The 23,398-nt window shown below is 45.4% G+C and overlaps 1 protein-coding gene across 2 annotated transcripts in view; it reads left to right on the top strand.

The window, feature by feature from the left end:
* COL3A1 (collagen type III alpha 1 chain) overlaps positions 1 to 22,391 on the top strand; it is a 116,464-nt gene extending 94,073 nt beyond the window's left edge. For both annotated transcript variants that reach the window (XM_088466946.1, XM_088466945.1), the window contains 14 exons: positions 4,201 to 4,254; positions 6,995 to 7,156; positions 7,399 to 7,506; positions 8,975 to 9,082; positions 11,392 to 11,445; positions 11,540 to 11,647; positions 13,194 to 13,247; positions 13,422 to 13,529; positions 14,523 to 14,576; positions 14,675 to 14,782; positions 16,638 to 16,923; positions 19,166 to 19,353; positions 20,654 to 20,896; positions 21,475 to 22,391. In XM_088466946.1, the coding sequence (XP_088323072.1) occupies positions 4,201 to 4,254; positions 6,995 to 7,156; positions 7,399 to 7,506; positions 8,975 to 9,082; positions 11,392 to 11,445; positions 11,540 to 11,647; positions 13,194 to 13,247; positions 13,422 to 13,529; positions 14,523 to 14,576; positions 14,675 to 14,782; positions 16,638 to 16,923; positions 19,166 to 19,353; positions 20,654 to 20,896; positions 21,475 to 21,621 (1,782 nt within the window). In that variant the 3' untranslated portion in view covers positions 21,622 to 22,391. The remainder of the gene's footprint in view (positions 1 to 4,200; positions 4,255 to 6,994; positions 7,157 to 7,398; positions 7,507 to 8,974; positions 9,083 to 11,391; positions 11,446 to 11,539; positions 11,648 to 13,193; positions 13,248 to 13,421; positions 13,530 to 14,522; positions 14,577 to 14,674; positions 14,783 to 16,637; positions 16,924 to 19,165; positions 19,354 to 20,653; positions 20,897 to 21,474) is intronic.
* Positions 22,392 to 23,398: the final 1,007 nt, after the last annotated feature.

Below are 23,398 nucleotides of genomic sequence, written 5' to 3'. Positions count from 1 at the left end.
TGTTACAGATATGCATTGAAGCTTCTTACAAACTATGGGCCAAATTCAATTAGCCACAAAAAAACGCGTTTTGGCGAAAAGCATTCACAGGTGCAGACTAAAAATGCGTATTGTGCAATACTATTGCCGGAGTTTTCGCACGTGCGAAAACTCCACAGACAAAAACCGGCAAACTGTTTTCACCATCGCAGACCAGGTGAAAAAAAATGGGCAAAATCCCTATATTTGGCTAAAAATGTGGGGACTTGGGGCCTTATTCAGACCTGCTCACAAGCGCTATGCGCTCGCAAGTGAGTTGTTTGTTAGGCAGTGCGGACGTGCGGCGTGCGCACTGCGGGTGCGCGAGCCCCGGAGCGAGCACAAAAAGCACTTGCTCCGGCGCTTGCATCCAAAAGGGGCGGCTGTCGATGTTGATCGACAACTCGTCCCATTTGGAAGGCGGGGCGGGGGGATGGCTGGGCAAACGGAGGCATTCCTGCAGGAACGCCTGCTGTTTGTGGGCGGCCCTACTGACATCACTCGTGATGTCAGTAGGTGGACTTCCTGCTCTATTAGAGCAGGAAGTCCACTGGGGCTTGCGGCAACGAGACCCTACCGCAAGGGTCTCGTTGCAAGCCCGATGGTCGCGATGATCTTGACCATTGCAACCATCACCTGGCCGTTCGCATAAGCTGTGGGTGGTAACCCACAGCTATGCGAGCGGCCAAGAGGCTGCAACTAAAAAAACAAACACCCGCACTGTTTCAGAGCGAGTATTCGCTTTTTACGAGTGCCTCTGAATCAGGGCCTTGGTTCAGAACCCTTTGGACACCCCCCTAATGACTAATTAGGCAAAAATATTTTTTAAATTAACTTATTTCCCCCTAAAAAGTGTTGGAAAATGAGTATAAAGTACTGGGTCTGGTATTTTGGGGGGTCCTATGGATGGGACAATTGTTTTTAGGATCGCAGGTGGCGACAGCAGATGTATTTTAATTTATTTTATTTTTTTTAAAGTGCCTTTTATAGTCACAAAAATATACTAACACCCATTTTAATGTACCCCCACTTAACTGCAGCAATCATTTTCTCCAAAAAATATTTCATTATATATTTTTTCCACACTGATGCTTATAACAGCCATTTGACTCAATTTGAGAACCCCAAATACTTTTATTAGGCCCACTAATACACTTCTATATTGATTTCCTATGTCAGTTAAGCTTTTAATGGGGTACAGACTGATTTTCCCAAAATATGCTGTCCTTTTTGCTGTTTCACCATGCGCAGTTTTCGCATGAATGCGTTCTCGCGTCTTTTGTAAATAGGATAAGGCAAAAAAACGGGAGCGCGCATAGACGAAAGACGTGAAAATATCAAATATTTTTATTAAAAAATAATCACGCCAAAACACGTGAATTGTGCAAAAACTTCTCATGACATTAAGTTTTAGTTAATTCCGCAGCTAATTGAATTTCCCCCCTACATACCGTATTTTTCATTTATTCATTTTTAAAAAATTATCCTATCTAATCAAATTAGTGTTTTTGGACATTTTCAAATAGAGGCGGGTGATCTGCACCATGGGATTCTTGGTTCAGCCTCACAGTGGGTCTGATTCAGAGATGGATGCAGAGTCAATGTCAGACGTGAGGGGGTGATTTTTTTTTTCAGTCTGCGCATACATCCGAGTTGCACTGCGTGTCGATGGTTACCGCCGGGAGTGAATTTGGATGGGAGGTGGAATTTCAGTGGCGGTTTCTGGGTTGGAACAGTAGGGTGGGTGTGTCGCTGTCAGGGCACAATCTATATCCGCCCTGCTCCACATCACACTGTAGGTAACATTTTATATAATGATGTGAAGCACGGCCAATTGCAGACGGTTCCCGTGGATATTTGCAAAACCACGCAGGCACCGTTAACAAGCCATCATAGTCCGATACGTCCATTGATCGCTCTTTCTGTGCATTGGGCATTTCTGGATAATAAAATATAACAATGTTAATAAAATGTTAAACACCTTGGGCTAGATGTACTAAGCCTTGGAGGGAGATAAAATGGAGAGAAAACTACCAACCAATCAGCTCCTAACTGTCATTTTTTCAAACACAACCTGTAAAGTGTCAGGAGCTGATTGGTTGGTACTTTATCCCTCTACACTTTATGTCTCACCAAGGCTTAGTACTTTTCCCCCCTTTTGTTGTTGTAGTATATAGTAGACAATCTTTTGTGTCAGACGTGGAAGGGCTTGCTCTGCTGTCAGAATTGTTTGCATGATTATAGGTAAAGTCGCCTGGTCCTTGGCTGTTCCGTAGATCAGACAATTACTTCACGCAATGGGGCTTATCCTATGTGGGATGGTAGAGTCTTTGCATTCAGCGCTTGCGCAGATGCGAATTTACGCTGTTTTGCTACCTCACTTCTTTTCTGAGTTGGACAGAAGTTGGCTGGGTCTGTTTTTCGATGAAATTGGCACCTAGCATGGGGCTGGCGCAAGTACCGATACTTATGACGATGGTTGCAGCGGTTGGCACAAAATGAGTAGGCGGCACGGCCTCCCGCTTGCAGGGGCACGGACCCTCGCACACAGTATAGGGATAGTTCTTACAGAACCGATATGTGTATAGAAAAAACAGTTGCATTTCCTAGGACTGCGCATGCAGGGGGTCAGTGCATCAAGAGCCTCTTTACTTACAGTAAATGAGGTGGACATTGCAATATCCTTTAGATTAAGTTTATTAGCGCTGCAGACCGAAGACCCCGTTTTTCTCAATAATGACTGCTACCTAGCCACATGTACCAAATGCTAAAAAGCTACGCTTTGCGCAGTTTCACCCGATTTCAGATGGCGGTAACTGCTCTGTGCTTATGGAGGCGTTGTCGCAGGAGAGGGATCTTGAAATCCCCCTCCTGCAGCCTCCATGTTGTAGCAAGCACTGTCTCTGCACTATCACTTTGATACATAGTAGTTATATATAAGTATAATGACACTAATGCACCTGTTTATATGGTCTGATAAACGTCACAGCACTACTGTATGCACATAGACTGCAAAATGAGTCAGACTGAGGCAGGGTTGCCTACCCTCCCGATTTGGGCGGGAGCCTCCCGATAATCGGGTGCAGCTCCCGCCCCCCCAGAAAGGCAGGCAAGCCTCCCGGCGGCCGCCCATCCCCCCGACATCCCCCGCAATTTACTCCTAACCCCCGCTGCGAGGGCAGCCAGTGACGCGATTCGCGTCATTTTGGCCCCGCCCCCTGCCTCACAATGCCTGTATTATCGGCATTGTGTAGCGGGGCGGGGCCAAAATGACGCGATCGCGTGACCCGCCCCTGTGACACCTACAAACGTCAGGCACCCGTCCGGACACGCCCCCTTTTTCGGACACGCCCCCCGCTGCCCTGCCGATCTGGCTGCTCCCTCCCGGAAGGAGCAGCCAGAAAGTCGGCAACTATGGACTGAGGTGCAGTAAGACAGCAGGTATTTGGGGGGAATATGAAGGTAATTAATTTGGTTTTATTGTAGAAGATTAGGGTCTATTTACTAAGCAGTGTTAGGAGACAGAGTGAAAAGTGATAAGGTGCCAGCCAATCAGCTCCCAACTGTCATTTTTCAAACACAGCCTGTGAGCTGATTGGCTGGCACCTTATCAAATAAGTAAATAGACCCCTAAGGGGCATATGTATCAAAGCTTGATGTGAGATAAAATTGTGAGATATCTATATCACCAACCAATCAGCTTCTAACTTCTAATTTTGCAGGCTGTGTTTAAGAAATGATAGTTAGAAGCTGATCGGTTGGTGATATATATTTCACAATTTTATCTCACGTCAAGCTTTGATACATATGCCCTTATGCCTGCTCTTTTTCAATGATGATTAAAGGGACAAGAATGTTCTTTTACAGTGTTCACTACCGTATAAACATTTCTTAGTCTGTATAAAGCAATGAGAGAGCTTCTGTTTCAGTTACGGCTGCCGCCAGCAGAACGGTTACATGTCCTTGGACGCACACTGTATATGCGCGGCACAATTACATATAAATTAGAACGAGGACGCCAATCCTGCCAGAAACTGTAAACTATTGTGCGTATATTTAATCAGTGCATTCTGATGAAAGACCCAACTGCTCTGTAGGGAAACAAGTTGAGAGGGTTCTCCATAAAGGAGATATATATTGCTTAACCTGCGGTGTGTACTAATACACTGTAATGTTTCCTAGGGTGGAGCTGGATTTCCTGGAGGTCGTGGTTTACCCGGTCCCCCAGGATCCAATGTAAGTACTCCTATACACACGACCTTGCTTTGTTAAATGTTTGTGATTTAACTGTTTTTTCACCATAATAATAAAGGTGCTAATGATTTAATTGGTTAAAATGCATTCTGTTCCCATGCTAAGACGTACTGTGTTTCTAATACTGGGGTAAATGCAGGATTATACAAGGGGTTTTCCAAATGTTTAATTTTACAGTAAGTGTGGTCAGCCCAGGAATAGGGCATAATTGGTACATAACATGCTACAGTCTGCCTTGTGCATAGCGCAGTGTATGTAATTCACATATGCCTATTTATGATGGGTGCAGGATGTGCAATGCACATGGGCCCCTGTACAGGGCGTATGTAGGTCTCCCTCTGTGATATCACTCGCAGTTCCCCTAAGCCGCAGCCTGATTTCCAGAAAATGCAGACTACGGAGCTGCTAGGGACAATCTGAGTAACCTCGGGGTTCTTCATATGGGTGATGGTCTCGCACCCGATCCGATGCAGCTCTCGGATCTGAAATGCGGTCAGGAGGCGTGTATTTACACCAGACGCCTTCTGCTGCGGTAGCATATTAGTTGTACGGTATAGCACAGCGGCTTCCCATGCAATACTGTGCCGCTCTGAGGGATGGGAACGCCTCCGTCTGGCAGCCACGCCCCCGGCACGCCCACCAAAGGGGGCGTACTGTCACTCAACTTCGACAGCACGCCCCCTTTGGTGCGAGACCCATAACGACGGCTACCCCGTCGTTATTCGGGTCTCGCGCATGCGCACGACGGAGCTCCCTCCGTTGTGCGCATGCACACTAGGGCACCATCGACCCGCTTGCGAGCGCTCAGCGCTCGCAAGCGGGTCTGAATCAGGCCCTGAATCAGCCCTAAATCTGGGTACACACTAGACCATTTTTTTAAACGATTTGTCGTTTTCTGACAGATCGGAACAAATCATTCAACTCTTCCAGTATGAGCGTTTCCGCAGCATCGTCCGTCGCATCTTCAGATATGCCGTACATGCTGTTCAATCTGAGGATCTGACTGACGATCCCATGCATTTGGATGCGGCGTGGGTGGGAATGACATATGGCGCAGTCGTTCACCAGATCGTGTGGTGTGTGCGGACACAGGTTGTCTAGTGTGTACCCAGCTTTAGTCCCCAGGGAGACATGCTAACATGGCAAACATGCAAACTGCATTCTTTCCAGATCTCCTAGTTGGTGCAGAGATGTATTCATTTGCTGACACATTTTAAAAGATCCCTGCCACTGGAAACCCCCCCGTGCGTTTGCATGTGAAATATTAGTGCTAAATTAGTTAACATTACCAAAACACAGAAAAGTCACTCTCACTTGGGGGGCGATGTACTAACGGCAAAAGGCAATCCAAACTTACCAAAAACATAGATTATAAGTGAAAAATAAGGTTAAAATACTTGCATCCAATGACAGGCATTTACAGTAAGGGGGCAGCACTGTGATCTTATGTGGCATCATAATGCTAAATCATTGGTGTGTAACTGCAGGGACATAGGGCCTGATTCAGAGCTGAACGCTCTGACCAGAGCGCTCGCTCTGAATCAGGGCCCTCCTACCTGTTTTAGGAGCGTCCTCATGGACGCTCGCATAGCTGTGGGTTACCACCCACAGCTTATGCGAGCGTCCATGATGATGGTCGCGATGGTCAAGACCATCGCGACCATCGGGCTTGCGACGGAGACCCTGCGGTAGGGTCTCGCTGCCGCAAGCCCTGGAGTGATTTTGGCTCTATCAGAGCCAAAATCACTCCCACTGACATCACTAGTGATGTCAGTGGGGCCGGACCCGGACGGTAGGCGTTCCCATGGGAAAGCCTCCGTCTGGCAGCCACGCCCCCGGCACGCCCACCAAAGGGGGCGTGCTGTCAATCAACATCGACAGCACGCCCTCTTTGGTGCGAGACCCGTAGCGACGGAGAGCCCGACGCTCTCCGGGTCTCGCGCATGTGCACGACGGAGCTCCCTCCGTCGTGCGCATGCGCAGTGGGGCAACATCGACCCGTTTGCGAGCGTCCTTTGCTCGCGAACGGGTCTGAATGACCCCCATACTGTAGAAGAGTAATAAGGGCGGGATGTATCGAGCAATGCATTTTCAATGCGATACATCCCGTCACTTAACGCATGCTTAGCTGCGTTTATTAAAACTGTATGAGTGAAGCCGTCAGCCAGCGCATGCGCGAGCCGCGGGGGACAGTGTGAGGGACCCTATCAGGTACATGCTCCTAAAAATGTCACTTTCCAGAGCTTGAAATACATAAGGGGAATCAGGGGCGTTTCTAGAGAGGAGGGGGCCCGTGTGCAGTCTCCGACACGGGCCCCCTCCTCTCTGTCCGGCGGCCGGCAGCGCACTGAGCTGTGCGTGGACAGCGCTGCGGTTATAGACTCTGGGCACTAGAGTGCGCCCAGAGTCTACAGAGTATGCGCAGGCAAGCGGGAAAATGCCTGCGGGGCCATTATCCCTGTACTGCGCATTTTCAAATGACGGGAAAATGGCCGCGGTGGCCATTTTCCAGATGTTCCTACAGCGCCGGACCCCCACGCCGACGTGAGACTCTGGAGAGGTAAGTAATACTATGGGTGCAGGGTGTGCGGAACAGGGCCCTCTGCACCCATTATAGATAAGCCCCTGAGGGGAATGCAGTCAAACCTCCGAAAATGGCAATATCTTGGTCCTGGGTATGAAACAATGTAATCAATATCACTTTGTGTTTTCTAAATGACAGGGAAATGCAGGTCCTGCAGGACCCCCCGGTGGCCCAGGAAAAGTTGGTCCTCCCGGCCCATCTGGTAGTGCTGGTGCTCCTGGTAATGCTGGTTCTGCAGGTCCAAAGGGTGAACCAGGTCTGCAAGGACCAAGCGGTCTACCTGGGACTCGAGGAGAATCGGTTAGTAATCCTAGAATAATGCTATATGTTGTGAGATAATATATTGTTTGCACTGTAAAGTCTGTGGTTGCAGAAATATATAAATAGCGCCTGGTCCACCAACAATTGATTGAGTTATAAATCATTAAAGTACAAAGTAAATTGAGACGTCATCATACATTTGTTTGCCTGTTTATGATAATACATCTACAGAAGGATCCCAATTTAAATTTGTTATATGCTTTTTTACATTTATGTTACAGGGTGCTCCAGGTCCTTCTGGCCTTGGTGGAGTTCCTGGCACTCGTGGTATTGTAGGCCTACCGGGTACTCCAGGCCCTGCAGGAGCTCGGGGCCCTCCAGGCGTAGCGGTAAGGCATCTTAAGCCTCCTATAATCATCTAACGCTTATAAAATAGTCATTGGTATGACATAACGTAAGTTCCCTTTTGTTTGGCTGTTTAATTAGTTTTCATTTAGCATTTTGTTTATAAACTATAAATCTCTATTCTCTAACATATGATGATATACTGTATGTGCGATATATTTGAATTTGTGCTCAGGACATTCCACCCATTAAGTCTAGAGTATAACCGTAAACTCACTAAGGGCTGATGCCGGTATGTTTAACCCTTTTAATTCAACACTTGAATATAACCTCTTACTTACCTAATAAATAAAACAGACCGCAACAGTAGTTGGATTCAAATTGGATCAAATTTATTTGATATAATTATTAATGATGTTACTGAAGGCTAGTAAGGTGGACGGACAACAAGAACGGGCAACATAAAACTTTCAAACATCCATGCATTCCAAAATCAGCCATTGGTGTACAACTCCAGTGGCAAACGCAGGATTTCTAAAGGGGGGTTTCCAAATGCTTGATTTTAGAATGAGTGTGGCCAGTCCATGAAGAGGGCAGAATTAGTACTTAACCAGCTTTAATATACGTCATACAATGTGTATTGTGTGTCATAAATCCAGCATACACAGGACCAGCGATCACAATAAGCCATTAGATGCGGCAGTAGGGCCATCCTTCCTGAGCTGAATGTTTTTATATTAGATATGGGCACCATTCCAGACCATTGGAGCAAGTCCGGGAGCCTGGAGGAGCAGAAGAAGAACCTATCACTTCCCTGGACATATATGTACATATTGGGCTCTAGAGCGGTGCATCCCTAACAGTGCATGTTTTCCAGATCTCCTAGTTGGTACACAGGTTATTTTTTACTGGCTGATACATGTTAAAAGATCCACAGGTGGTGCTCATTTTTTCATTTGTGATACTGAGAAGAACATTCAACACTAGTAAAACTATTATTTTACTATTTCTATTGTGGTCATGTGTGTTCTGGAGAGGGGGGTTTCCAGGCAGACGGAAACTCCCCCTGCGTTTGCCTATGAACTCCCCAAATCAGACACACCCGGGCAGGTTGTGCCAAATGCCCTGATGGGGCATAATCAATATAACTACACTGGTAAAAGAGAGCGCACCCACTAAAGGAATTAACTATCAACTCAACTCAACCGTTCTTATTGCCACCGCATAGAGATAAAAAACACCCAGCGAAAATGAGGTGAGGGAGGGAGACCAAAAATGGATTCCGGACGCTCATAACAGTCACATAAACACGCCTACCTAACTGTGATAGGTCGTTACCCCCCCATTCCCATATATCAGCTAGCTAATACAAATCTCTTAAGGTGTCCATACACCAACAGCCTCGTGATTTAATCTTGCTCAGACATAATCGTTCCTATGCATCAATTATGAGACTGTAGCTAAATGTTTTGTGCACAGATTGCAACAATTTATGTTGTTCCTGTTTTTAAGGGTAATAATGGTGAAAAGGGAGGACCTGGGCCTTCTGGCGAGCGCGGCAATGCAGGTCCACCGGGTCGCGATGGGACTAATGGAGCCGCTGGAGAGAATGGGCGAGATGTAAGTAAAGTAAAGATATGTCCGCTTGCTTCTTTGCCGCTTGTGCAACAAATTGTTCCACGTATGGCGTGTCACATGCCCGCACGCGGGTATACGTGCTGCATTCACACCCACGACCCATAGGATTGCATGGTGAGACGCACACGCAGCCGCTGCAAATCGCAAGACGCACGTTTGCAGAGCGAGCGGCAAGGACACATCTGTCATATGAAGCAACCGTCTCACCTCTTACGGCGTAATGGTTATTATTTTATTTTAAATTATTATTGTTATTATTATTAATATCATTAGTTTGTATTGTGCCAGCAAATTCCGTAGTGCTTTATATTTGGGAATCGTAGGGTGAAAATCCGGTTGGGGGAGGATAGTAAGGAGGGAATTGCAGTAATCACTGTGGGAGCTGGTTGTATGGATGAAAGTTTTTTGTTGTTTTTTTTTTTTGCAATATTTTGTGTGAAATAATAGGTTCATTTTAAGTTGACGCATTTGCGAAGTCTCCACCTAATCTTAAATAATTGTGCTTAAATTGTATAGAAATTATTCATTGCTGCTTAGTTAATATAACCAAAAATAAAGAAAAAGAAAAAGTAAATAAAATTACGTGCCTTTCTCAATTTATCTCACTCACAATAACACCAACAAAGTTTAAATGAGTAACACTCTACATGCAAAATCCTCAGTGAAAATGGTATACTGTAGGAAATAAAGGTTTCACCCCCTGTGCTGAGAAGCTCATGATATTAATCTGAACTTGGCGGTAAGATCCTAGCCAAAAGCAAACCGCTCATCTCTACTCCTAATACAGGGTGACAATTGGAGCGGGTTTACTCATGAATATATATTTCTGTTGGACTATCTTAACTACTTGAGAGTTAGGCATTAGGGGAAGGGTTAGCTGCTGAGGGGAGGGTTAGGCTGTGAGGAGGGGCGGTTTAGGGTTAGCTGATGAGGGGAGGATTAGAGTTAGGCTGTGAGGAGGGGCGGTTTAGGGTTAGCTGATGAGGGGATGGTTAATGTTAGGCTGTGAGGAGGGGCAGTTTAGGGTCCGCTGCTGTGGGGAGGGTTAGGGTTAGGCTGTGAGGAGGGGCGGTTTAGCTGATGAGGGGAGGATTAGAGTTAGGCTGTGAGGAGGGGCGGTTTAGGGTTAGCTGATGAGGGAGGGTTAGGCTGAGAGGAGGGGCGGTTTAGGGTTAGCTGATGAGAGAGGGTTAGGCTGTGAGGAGGGGCGGTTTAGGGTTAGCTGATGAGGGAGGGTTAGGCTGCGAGGAGGGGCGGTTTAGGGTTCGCTGCTGGGGGGAGGGTTAGAGTTAGGCTGAGAGGAGGGGCAGTTTAGGGTTAGCTGAAGAGGGAGGGTTAGGCTGCGAGGAGGGGCGGTTTAGGGTTAGCTGATGAAGGGAGGGTTAGTGTTAGGCTGTGAGGAGGGGCAGTTTACAGTTAGCTGATGAGGGAGGGTTAGGCTGCGAGGAGGGGTGGTTTAGGGTTAGTTGATGAGGGAGGGTTAGGCAGCGAGGAGGGGCGGTTTAGGATTAGCTGATGAGGGAGGGTTAGGCTGAGAGGAGGGGCGGTTTAGGGTTCGCTGCTGGGGGGAGGGTTAGAGTTAGGCTGAGAGGAGGGGCAGTTTAGGGTCCGCTGCTGAGGGGAGGATTAGAGTTAGGCTGTGAGGAGGGGCGGTTTAGTGTTAGCTGATGAGGGAGGGTTAGGCTGCGAGGAGGGGCGGTTTAGGGTTCGCTGCTGGGGGGAGGGTTAGGGATTGGCTGCGAGGGGGGGGCGGTTTAAGGTTATGCTGATGGGGGAGGGTTAGGGTTAGTCTACGAGGGGGGGAGCAGTTTAGGGTTAGCTCCTGGTGAGAGGGTTAAGGTTGGGCTGCGGGGGGAGGGTTAGGATACTTATATCTGTCGGGATTCTGACTGTCGGGATGCCGCTGTCTGTATTCTGACCGCCGACATCCCGACCACCAGGATCCTGTACCCAACCTGAAGAGGGTGCCCTTAAATTTCCACAGAGTCTCACAGTTTTAAATAGGAAATTATTAAACAAGGGCTAAGTTTTCGCAATTTATTGGTATACGGTCACACAGTGTTTATTTTTTTCTGGAAAATTTAAAAACATTCACCCTGCAAAGCCTATAAAGAAACCAGGGGAGAACATATAAACTCTGCAGATAGGGTCCTGGTGGTCAGTATCAAACACATTCATGTCCCCAGTGCTGTGAGGCAGCAAAGCTAACAAGAAATCTAAATAAACTAAAATATTTGTCCGTTATCATCATGGACCTTTTAAGATTAACTGAAATCCATCCTTTAATTCAGGGAAATCCTGGCAGTGACGGTCAGCCTGGACGTGACGGATCTTCCGGAGCTAAGGTAAGAATCCAGCTCTGTAACAACAAAAACCTTTATTACCGTATTCATTATTTGTGCTTGGTATATTTATGAGTAACTTTGGCTTTTAATACAGGGTGATCGCGGAGAAAATGGCAGTCCTGGCAATCCTGGTCATCAAGGGCACCCTGGTGCTCCGGGCCCAGCTGGTGCTGCTGGCAAATCAGGGGATAGAGGAGAGAATGTAAGTTGTAGCTATACGCGACAATGCTGACCGTGAATAAACCTGTACCGTCATGGTGACAGTAATCTCAGTACGTAACAAATGTTTCCATCTAATAATTTGAGCGCCATTCCCCGTAGTGTGAGTTTCAGATAGGCAGCGTACCTTAATGGTAAAAATAACAGCGATATGCGAAAATGTGCTCAAAGACCTTCTCTCGTAATTGGAACATTGACCGATTCTACTCGCTCAGGGGGAATTGTATCAAGCTTTGGAGAAGATAAATTGGAGAAGTTGCCCAAAGCAACCGATCAGCTTCTATCATTTACAGTGAGAAGCTGACTGATTGGTTGGGTTTGGTCAACTGCTCCATCTTATCTCTCTCCAAAGGCTTACAACAACAGGAAATGGTTAATAATCCTCTGTATGCAAGAAAACAAACATGCAGCCTCCCTTAACACTAAAAGAAGAGTAACATCCAACTCCAATAAACGTAGATACCAAAAAAATTGCGTTAAAGGTTGGCGCTTGATTGTAACAAATAATGAGATCCAATAAACCTAAAATTACCCACTATATGGATGGGAAAATAACAATTGGTTTATTGCATAGAATTAGAAACACATACAAGGGATAATAATGAAAACAACAAAAAATGGTTAAAATTATCAAGAGTGGAGTTCCATAGGTCAACTTCCTCACCAGAATCCGGTGCTGCGGTGGGCTGGTGCTAAAAGTTAGCATGAGATCCCGGGCTCAAAGTTTGGGCACCACCGCAGATCGCTTTATCCAAGTCCAAGGTAAGTTGGGTAGATTGGACTCCCTCCGATTCACATGTAGACCTTATTGCTACGCAATTTAGGTTTATTGGATCTCATTATTTGTTACAATCAAGCGCCAACCTTTAACACAATTTGTTGGTATCTCTCCAAGGCTTGATACCTCTCCCCTTCAGTATCACAAATTACAATCTGTGGGATGTTACAGTGTCAATCTTGTAGCTCTGATCTATCAGATGCAGGGAAATGTCCGGTATGGAACGGAAACCTTTGTGTCTTCATCGGTTAGCTGTGGTTCCATTCTGATAAGTTGTGGCGATCTCATGGCATGGCTCATTCCATGTGTTCTAACACTGCTCCCGATGGAACTTTCTTCATGGCTCATGGCTTATTTTGGGCCTGATTTAAAGTTGCCGAGAAGACCATTTGTGCCATTTACAGTAATAATTTTTTACACAATCAGGCACTTTGTAGCCGTGAACATACGTGGACCTGGTCTTTAAAAGGCACTTTCACATGGCATCTGCACGCAGTAGGACGTAGCATTCATTAGAAGATGTCCCCGTGATTATTTAAAAAATTCAGTCCAATGAGCTGCAGCTACGCAATGATTTTACGCATTACATGATATGAAACTGCCTTTTCATCAGGGTTCTTAAGGACTGAAATGATACAGTAAATAATTGTACGTTACATCAAGACAGGTAGCCAAAAATGTTATGACTTAATTTAATCGCCTGCTAAGTGTTTATTAATTTTATATTATCCTATATATTATGTCTATGTAGGGTCCTTCTGGTCCTGCTGGTCCTGCCGGTCCTGCTGGTGCTCGTGGTGCTCCTGTAAGTTTTTTTTTAAGCATTTCTTTAATAAAATAAATATACTATAGCATCTGTGTCTGTATAACATTACATATAACATTAAATATAACATTACATATAAAATTTACTGTAAAAAGGGATAAGATATTATTTCTATTACTTTACTTGTACATTTTTAAAAAAAAAAATTCTTAGGGTGTCCAAGGCACACGTGGTGACAAGGGTGAAGCCGGTGAACGTGGTACCAATGGAATTAAGGGTCATCGTGGTTTCCCTGGCAACCCTGGCCTGCCAGGTCCTTCTGTAAGTGTACTGTATACAAAATAAAACCATTGTGTTTTTTTTTAACCATGACTACCTTGATAGAAGGAGTAACTTTAATTACGATAAAAGAAAAGCCTAACATAAGTGAACATAAAATAAATATAAAATTGCACAGTTTTATACTGGAAATACACTAATTACTGTACGTGTTTGCTAAGTTATATATATAATTAAATGTTATCCTGCTGTTACAAGTTTAAGAAGCCCATTATTTTTGAGCACAGTCTAAATGCACATTAGGAAAACTTGCAGGACCTTTAAGACTCCAGCAGAGTCACCTGATGAAACTGTAGTCCTTCCATAAGATCCAGAATAAATGAGATCAGGTGTATATGCCATGTCCCCTATGTGATCCCAGGATGACCCATGCAATCCTCAAAGAGATCTGGTACCTTTATGGTATGTGGGCTTGAAGCAAAGTATCCAGTATTCAAAATCCCTCCGTCCTAACGCGTTTCAGCGCTATCAGCGCCTTTATTGAAGGTTAAATGTAAGCTATGAAGACTAACTTTAATTACACCCACTTCTAAAGTTGTCTCACCCCAGAAAAAATACCCAGTATCACGTTCTCAGCCGAGTTTATCTAATGTATAGTCGTTCCAACATATGATGATCTAACACAATATAAGAAAAAATTTAAAAAAGATGATGACAATAAAAGACTATAGACTATTACATGTACTGTATTATAGTACGTGTTTATTACATTATGACCATCTCTCAATAGGTTTTAAATGACACTCAGTTTCCCTCCATTGTATGATTTTTTTTGTAATAGAGAATTTGTCAAAAAGTTCCTTGAAAGCCGAAAATATATAACTTAATTAAAAAGATATAACTTGATATTTTACTACAGCATTTAATTCAGCTATCGCTATAGAAGAGATGTTGTATTTTTTTTTAATAAACCCATTTTTGTATGTGATTAGATTGACTGGGCTGCATTAATTGAAACATTGCACTTCATCTTAGGGCTCTAGTGGAGAGCAAGGTTCTTCTGGGCTCCCTGGTCCTCAAGGTCCTAGGGTGAGTATACTATTGTACTAAGCAAAGTGTTTGTTGCAAATGTTTTCTTATGCCTGATTAAGAGTAAGGGGTGAGCAATTAATATATTACTATATTAGGGTCCACCAGGCAGCAATGGTTCACCAGGTAAAGATGGCACTAGCGGATACCCAGGACCACTTGGCCCTCCAGGACCCCGTGGCACCAGAGGAGAAAATGGCCCAGAGGTAAGAATAACATTTTTAGTATGACTAATAGTTTTGTGGTTTCGTTTGTGAAAATGGCATGAATTCGGTCTTAATTGTAGGTATATTAATGATGGATGACGGGTGTGCAGTGCACATGGGTCCAGGAGCCCCCGCACAGCACACCCTAAATACAAAATAACTGTACAAATTCAATTCAGATAAGTACAAACGTCTTCCCCTTTAAAAAATCAAATACGACTATTCTTAAGTGCCGCTGTGTGACTGCAAATATCAATTACTGTAAAGCAAATAGATGAATATGACTTCATATAATAGAGGAGGGATTGAGACACAATCGTCTCCATCGTCAGTTTGTATTTTATCCAGGGGTCAAGCGCCCTACAGAGATCCACTTTCTGACAGACAGATACGCATCTATGTCAAGGTCTAGCTCAGCCACATTTACCTGAACACGGCCTTACTGTATTCTGCCTGCCCATTCCCGTCCCCTTTTTCAGTTCTCTAACCGTAGTAAGTCATAAGCATTAAATGCGATCGAGGCTTTAGACGGGCACAGTTCTTTTTGTGACAAAATTCTTATTTTACAAAAGAAAACAACAATAATAACTCTGCATGAGCCCCAATAGCTGCGTACACATGACAATTAAGTTTCTATAGAATTTTTCATATATTGTTATACTAATTAAATTTAAGTACAAAATGACTAGATGTAGAAATGATATATTTACCTGTTTATGGGAATCGGTATGTATTGCCGGCAGACTAAATACCGACGTTGGAAGCTTGAACCGTCAGGATCCCGACTGGGGCTGGATAGTAACCCTCCCTTCTCCCCCTCCTAACCCTAACCCTCCTTTAGTGGTGCCTAACCCTAACCTCCCCACGGTGGTGCCTAACCCTAACCTCCCCCAGTGATGCCTAAGCCTAACCTCCCCTTCCCGCACCCTAAACCTAACCCACCCAGGGGGTGCCTAACTCTAACCTCCCCCCCAAGTGGCGCCTAACACTAACTCCCCCTTCCTCTACCCTAACCCTACCCCCCTTCCCCTAGCCTAACCTTAGCCTTCCCCTGAACCCTCTCCTAACCCTAGCCTTCCCCTGTCCCCCTCCCACCCCTAACCCTCCTTTAGTGGTGCCTAACCCTAACCTACCCCTGGTGGTGCCTAACCTTAACCTGCCCGGTGATTACTCACCCTAACCCCCCCTTCCTGCACCCTAAACCTAACCCTTCTGGGGTGGTGCCAGGGGCGTATCTATATAATGGGTGCAGGGTGTGCGGGGCACACAGGTCCCTAGGTCCAGGGGGGCCCCGGACTGCACACCCTGCACCCATAGCATACTTACCTCTCCGGAGTCCCACGTCGGAGCGGGGGTCCGGCGCTCTAAAAGCGACTGGAAAATAGCTGCCGTGGCCATTTACCCATCATTTGCGCATGCGCAGTACAGGGAAAATGGCTGCCATGGCCATTTTCCCGGGACCTGTGCATACTCTATAGGCTCTGGGCGCACTCTAGTGCCCAGAGTCTATAACGCCAACGCTGGCCGCGCACAGCTCAGTGTGCTGCCGGATGCCGGACGGAGAGGAGGGGGCCCGTGTCGGAGACTGCACACAATCCCCTTCCTCTCTAGAAACGACCCCGGGGTGGTGCCTAACCCTATCCTCCCCCCAGCTTCGGTATTTAGACGCCTATCTTTAGTACAGAGTCAGGCTTCCAGCATCGGGATTCCGACATCCGCCATTCTGGACGCCGGTAAATAAACTGCATCCCTGTTTATGTTTCATTTCCGATCGTATTAGAAACTAGTTACAAATGCAAATCTATCTAGTTGCTTAATGATATTATTACTAATTGGGCCTTTTTACATACTGTAGGGAGCAAATGGGCAGCCCGGACCTCCAGGACAACCTGGTCCCCCTGGCCCACCCGGTCCTTGTTGTGGTGACGGGGGGTCACAATATGGGGGCACTGGTGACAAAGGACAGCATGATTCATATTTCCGTGATGAAGCAGCTGAGAAAACTACTACTTCTGAGATCATGTCTTCACTGAAATCAATCAATAGCCAAATAGAGAACATAATCAGCCCGGACGGCACGAGAAAGAACCCAGCGCGTAACTGCCGTGACCTCCAGTTTTGTCGCCCAGAGTTAAAGAGTGGTAAGTACAGCGTCACCAAAGAGACAACGGCGCCTCATTATTTGTCATCTGGTTTTAGTTTTATAATTCACCGGTAATGATCACATGGTCCTTGAGGTTTTAGGACTAACATTATGCTTTGACTGTATTGCCATGGTAATTCTGTATCATTCTTCCTAAGGCGTTAGGGGACATTTCTCATATAGATGGCTACTGGCTCACTACATGGGAGATGTATCAGGCCTTGGGGAGGAGATGTATCAGGCCTTGGGGAGGAGATGTATCAGGTCTTGGGGAGGAGATGTATCAGGCCTCTGAGAGAGAGGCAGTGGAGAAGTTGCCCAAAGGGGTGTAGTAGGTAATACCGCCAGCCACATGGCCTAATACTAACCCCCCTCTAAGTGCCTAAACCTAACCCCCCCATCCCCGCAGCCTAAACCTAAGTCTTCCTGGGGGGGTGCCTAACCCTAACCTCCCCTCGGGGGTGCCTAATTCTAACCCCCCTTCCCCTACTTCCCCTAGCCTAACCCCAAACCTCCCGGGGGGGTGCCTAACCCTAACATTCCCCTCGGGGGTCCCTGACCCTAACCCCCCTTCCCCTACTTCCCCTAGCCTAACCCTAACCTTCCCGGGGGGGTGCCTAACCCTAAGTCCCCCCCCTGGGAGCCCTGACACCTAACCCTCCCCCTCCCCACGTGGCTGTCCGCACCCGGCGCCCTGCTTATCTTTGTACGGTATGCCAGGCGTCGTTCTCCCAGCGTAGGTCTAATGACAGGCGCTGGTCTTCAACGCCTGTCATTAGTACTTTGCTGGGATTAGACAGGAAGGCGGCGGTCGCCATTTAAACCGTCGGCTTCCTGACTACATTCCGCCCAAAGCAACCAATCGGCTTCTAACTGCCATTTTTAAATACTATGCTAGATAAAATAGGCTGATTAATTGCTTTGGCAACTTCTCCACTTTATCTCTCTCCAAGGTTTGATACATCTCCCCCATTATGTGTTACATGCCCATTTGTTAACTTGAGCCTTTCAATAATAAATGTACTCTCTTGTGTATAACGGTCAGTCAGTGGACATTGGGTCCTTATCTAGTAAACAAATAAATGCAGGTAAGAATCATTTAATTCATGTAATACAGGGTCTGATTCAGAGCCGGACGCTATTTGCGGACGGTCGTTCTGAAAAAGGGGCTGGCTATTTAAATGAAGTGCTCGCTCTTTGCGGTCTGTTGACGCCTCTAAGTCTGAACGAGCGAACAAAACCTGCGGCCGCTATTTTGAGAAAAACGCCCCCTGGCCGCTCGCATCATACGTCATCTCCGGTATTTATTAGATTAATCGAATACATCGAAGGGCATATGAACTGCTCGCTATTCTTGTGGTAGCATTTTCTTACCGCGATCATGCGAGCAGTTCTGGCTAAAAGACAACCAAGTGACGTGGTCGATGATGCTGCTTTGTTAATTATGCACTCCCATTAAACGCCCGTTTTGACCGTTTGGCACGCCTGCGTTCGGATTTCCACTCCCCCGTTTTCAAGCACCTTCCCCTGTTACCACCCACAAACGCCTCATCCTGTCACTCAAATTAGCAGGCATTCGCTATTTTGCGAGCACGTGAATTTCGACCGCACTGACTGGTTCACGCATGCGTATTACAACCCGTATGCATGCGCAGTTGTGCGAACATCGCTCGGAACGAACGAGCGGCCGCTAACAAGCGGCTCTGAATCAGGCCCACAGTACATTAAAGGCTCACGCTAACTGCCTTGAGCTAAGGTATAAACTGACATAGAGGGCCTAATGTAAGTTAGTGGGATTTGGGAAAACTTGATTTTCTTGGCAATTTTGCTACAGGATTTAAAGTGACAAATTTCCATTAAAAAAAAAAAAAAAGCTGCTTTAAATCCTGCTGCAAAATCGACGGAATATCTTCGCTTTGCCAAATCGCACCCTATTGCAATTGGCCCCGAGTTTGGGCATCAAATGTCCTGAACTGCGGACAGAAGACTTGGTGCCATGCCGGTGGGGAGGTGAGCTCTACCAAACTGGAGAGATTAGTTGTTACTACTAGCTGCACCAATGAGTAGAACACATACTGAAGCACTCAGTGTTTGCTTTCATTGCTTAAACTCTGCTACAAAATGAGAAGACCTGATTGGTTGCCCATTGCACCTATCTGTTATAGGAGTCACAGCATCTTTCGCTAGTTCTTAAAATATACAATTATGAAGTTTTTTTGCTTGTATGTTTTTGTGTGTAGGAGAATATTGGATCGATCCAAACCAAGGTTGCAAAATGGATGCCATTAAAGTGTTTTGTAACATGGAGACCGGAGAAACTTGTATAAGTGCCAACCCCAGTACAGTCCCACCAAGGAAGTGGCATACCAGCTCTGGAAGTGACAAGAAACATGTTTGGTTTGGCGACTCTATGAATGGTGGTTTCCAGGTAAGACGTTTCCCTATCAGCCTTTGCTAACCAAGACACTTTTATGACCTCTAACATGTTTAAAGGGCATTTTTAAAAATACAGTCAACATATTACATTCTAGTAACCTATCTTGATACAGTGTAAACCAAATGCTGACTGACTGCAGGGCCATACTGTATATAAAGGGAATGCAAAATATTGATGCAATATTACCAGCTACACTTTTATTTAACATTCCAGTATTTACTTAAGTTTATCCTTAGATATTAGTTTATAATATACTTGTGTTAATTAGTCAGGAAGCCGACAGCCGAAATCCCGACCGCCGGCTTCCCAACTGTCTACTCCCGGCAAGGTACAAATGACAGACGTCGACATCACGACGCCTGTCATTAGACCTACGGCGGGAGCCCAACACCCGGCTTATCAATCGAAGGTAAGCCGGGCGTGGACAGACGCGGGGGGAGGGTTAGGTTAGGGACTTAGGGTTAGGCACCCCCCCTGGAGGTTAGGGTTAGGCTAGGGGAAGAGGGGTTATGGTTAGGCACCCCCAGGGGGAGGTTAGGGTTAGGCACCCCCCCCCCCCGGGAGACTTAGGGTTAGGCTGCGGGAAAGGGGGGGTTAGGTTTAGGCACTTAGAGGGGGGTTAGGGTTAGACACTTGGGGGGAGGGTTAGGGTTAGGCACCCCTGCGGGAGGGTTAGGGTTAGGGGATAAAAATAGGTTAGTTAAAACTTCCCTTTCTAGCTTCGGTATCTTCAGCCCTGCCAGGCTTCTGCTGTCAGGATTACAACCATGCGGCTGGCGGGAAATCGTTCTGATCCCATCTAGTAATATTGGAAGGGATGAGGTCAAATTCCCGACTGCAGGGATTCCGGCGGTCGGGATGCTGACGCCAGAATTCCGACACTTATCAGAATCCTGGTGCCGGCATCCTGACCACCAGAATCCCCAAGGTAAGTACTGAGGTTAGGGGGAGGGTTAGAGTTAGGTTTAGGGGTTAGAGTAAGGCACTAGTGGGAGGGTAAGGGTTACGCACTAAGGTGGGAGGGTTAGGTTTAGGCACTAGTGAGAGAGGTTAGGTTCAGGCACCGGGGAGGGAGAGTTAGGGGTAGGGTTATGGGTTAGGATAGGTATACTTACCTGGATGTGTCGGCATTCTAACCTGGTCAGGATGCTACGGTCAGCATCCCATACCCTTCCCATTAAACAGCATTTCCTATAATCAAAAATGCTTTTCAACAGTCATGCAGGCAAACATCAAAGTGAACTCTTGCAGTTAATGTGCTGAGATAACATGTACCATGTCTAATTTCCAGTTCAGTTACGGAGATCCAGAACTCCCAGAAGATATTTCTGATGTTCAGATGGCGTTCCTCAGAATCCTGTCCAGCCGGGGCTATCAGAACATCACCTACCACTGCAAGAACAGTGTTGCGTACATGGACGGAGAGAATGGAAACGTGAAGAAGGCTGTAAAATTTATGAGCTCCACCGAAAGTGAGCTCAAGGCGGAAGGAAATAGCAAATTTACGTACACTGTATTGGAAGATGGATGCTCGGTAAGTGTGTCCTAAAACCTCACGATTTTTTATTTTGTTCATAAATAATGTATGAAATATGTCTATTTAGTGTAGCGGCTAGCCCATTCTCATGAAGGGCCTCTCCAGCCTGAAATCATTTCCAGCTGATTTCCCCCGATTACGCTGAACAAATTTTTAACAGTCCAGCCATTGTAGCAATATACAGAGCTCAGCTCCAAGCTCATAACAACATGGAGTCAGTGTGATAGGCTTGCAGACAAGACCCTCACCTCTACATCACAACTGTGGCTTCTTGGGCACTTTAAATTACGATGCACAGTTGAAATAATTATAGACCGTTATGAACACTTTTTGATATTTTTTTTGTTTTTGTGCTTGTATTAAGATCTTACAGGCATTTGTGAGGTGACATGAATGATCTATGCCTCTCCTACGATCAACTTTAGGGGTGCCTCTAGTTTGAATGTTTTAGATATTCGGCAAAGCATTAAAAGGAAAAAGAACATTTTCATTGTTTAGCTTCATATAACAAATGTCGTTCAAGTTTTTTTTTATTTCTTTTTTAATTGATTTTTTTCATATTGCCCTGTTTACAGAAACACACAGGCGAATGGGGCCGAACAGTATTTGAGTATAGAACACGCAAGACGATGAGGTTACCTATTGTGGATATCGCACCTATGGATGTCGGTGGACCGGACCAAGAATTTGGTGTTGAAGTGGGACCTGTATGCTTTTTGTAAATGTAGGATATTGCTTCATTTTAAACCACAGCAAATGATCTTCACTCCGTATCCTGCCCCTATGGTAATTTTGTCAGCAAAATAAACTGTGTTCCAGTAATTTATTTTCCAAACAATGTGGAAAAAAAAAAAAGGGATAATTGGATGGAGAGGGGTGTATTTTATTTTTGCAATAACACAAAACTAAATGCTTTTGCTCTATTTTTTGTACAAATTGTTTTTTTTTTTTTGTATTTTCAAAACATCCGAATGGTGCTATATGAAAAAGGTAAACAAATCAGCATTGAAACCCCTTTGTAACGTATCTCCCACATTTTTTGGCCAATGTCCAAAGCACTAATCATTCTGTCCGTTAAACTCCACCCATCGTTCTAACCAAGATGAAGTTCCCACATACAGAAAGAACTTCCATGTCTAAACTACTTCATCATGGCGGAATATGGGGAGAGTTTGATGAGACAGTAGATGAAGGCGCGTCATCTATATACAGCTAATATTTGGCTTCCAAAGTAAAAAATTGCCGATCACGATTTGTATTTTGTATAGAATGTATTTTCAAAAAATTGTTCAATCAAAGACATTTACGGTTGCTAGGGGCTTTCTATAATTTCCTGTCATTGCTGGCCAAGACCACTAATTTAGAAGAGAAGATTAACGATCGGACATCATGGTGCTAAATGCTAATGTGTTTCCATTCTAATACTGTGTGCCAAAGTAGTACTGATGAGTATGAATGAAAGGGAATAAATAAAAAATTGTTTCACAACAAAAGAAAAATGTTTGTCTTTTATACGCAGCTGTGGCTTCCATTCGCCTTGATGGCGCGTGCCGTTACTAGCCATTATCAGATATAGAAGCAGTAACTAAAATACACTTGACAGGCATTATCCATCTTTCTAAACTTTTTGATATGGTTGTTGAGTAGATGGACAAGTAATGAAAATAAAAATGTGCGGAATTCATTAGTTCTTGAATAAAGTATTTTATTTTCTTACGGTAAGAAAGTTTTTGTAGAAAAATTTTAGTGTGATTAAATTTTACACATATGTCACATATACATTACAAAAAAACTTACCTTGCAGCAGATCTAATCGGGACAGGACTTAGCACAGTGGTTCCCAAACTTTTTTGAATCACGGCGCCCTAGAGTATCAGCATTGTTTTCACGACACCCCTCAGTTTGTTATTCAGATATTCAGAAAAAAATTTAGTGAAGTAGTAAAGTGAAGTAAACTGTGCTTACCTGTCATCCCTAGGCTCAGTTATGTGATGGGGACAGGTTTGTGCTTTCTGTTTGCCCACATATTTACATTACATTGACCATAAATAATTTGATTTGGTGCTGGACCACCAACCTGAGGCACCCCTGCAAGTGTCCCGAGGCAACCCAGGGTGTCTCAGCGCACAGTTTGGGAACCACTGACCTAGCAGGCTGGCCTCATGTTTTTAAGCCCCGCCCCCTCACAGCAAATTGCTGCGATTCACGTGTCAATCGGGAGGGGGCGGGGCCAAATTACAAAATTCTAATGAAATTGTGTCATATTGGCTCCACCTCCTCCATATTGACCTGCGAATCACGCAAAATTTGCCGTGAGGGGATGGGCTTAAGAACATGGTGTCTGCACTCCAGTCTGTCAGGGGGGTTTCTGGGTAATCAGAAACCCCCCCTGCATGCGCTACTGCAGAGGTAGTGCACTGCCGATCTCAGATGTAGTGGAGCGATTTTTTCTTTGCTACAGCGCAGGTGTCTAAGTCGTACCCCTCATGCGTTTTGATT

Source organism: Taudactylus pleione, unplaced genomic scaffold, assembly GCF_031769625.1.
Source record: "Taudactylus pleione unplaced genomic scaffold, aTauple2 ptg000067l, whole genome shotgun sequence".
Lineage (NCBI taxonomy): Eukaryota > Metazoa > Chordata > Amphibia > Anura > Myobatrachidae > Taudactylus > Taudactylus pleione.
The sequence above is the reverse complement of the archived record's forward strand: the minus strand, read 5'-3'. Positions and strand labels throughout refer to the sequence as shown.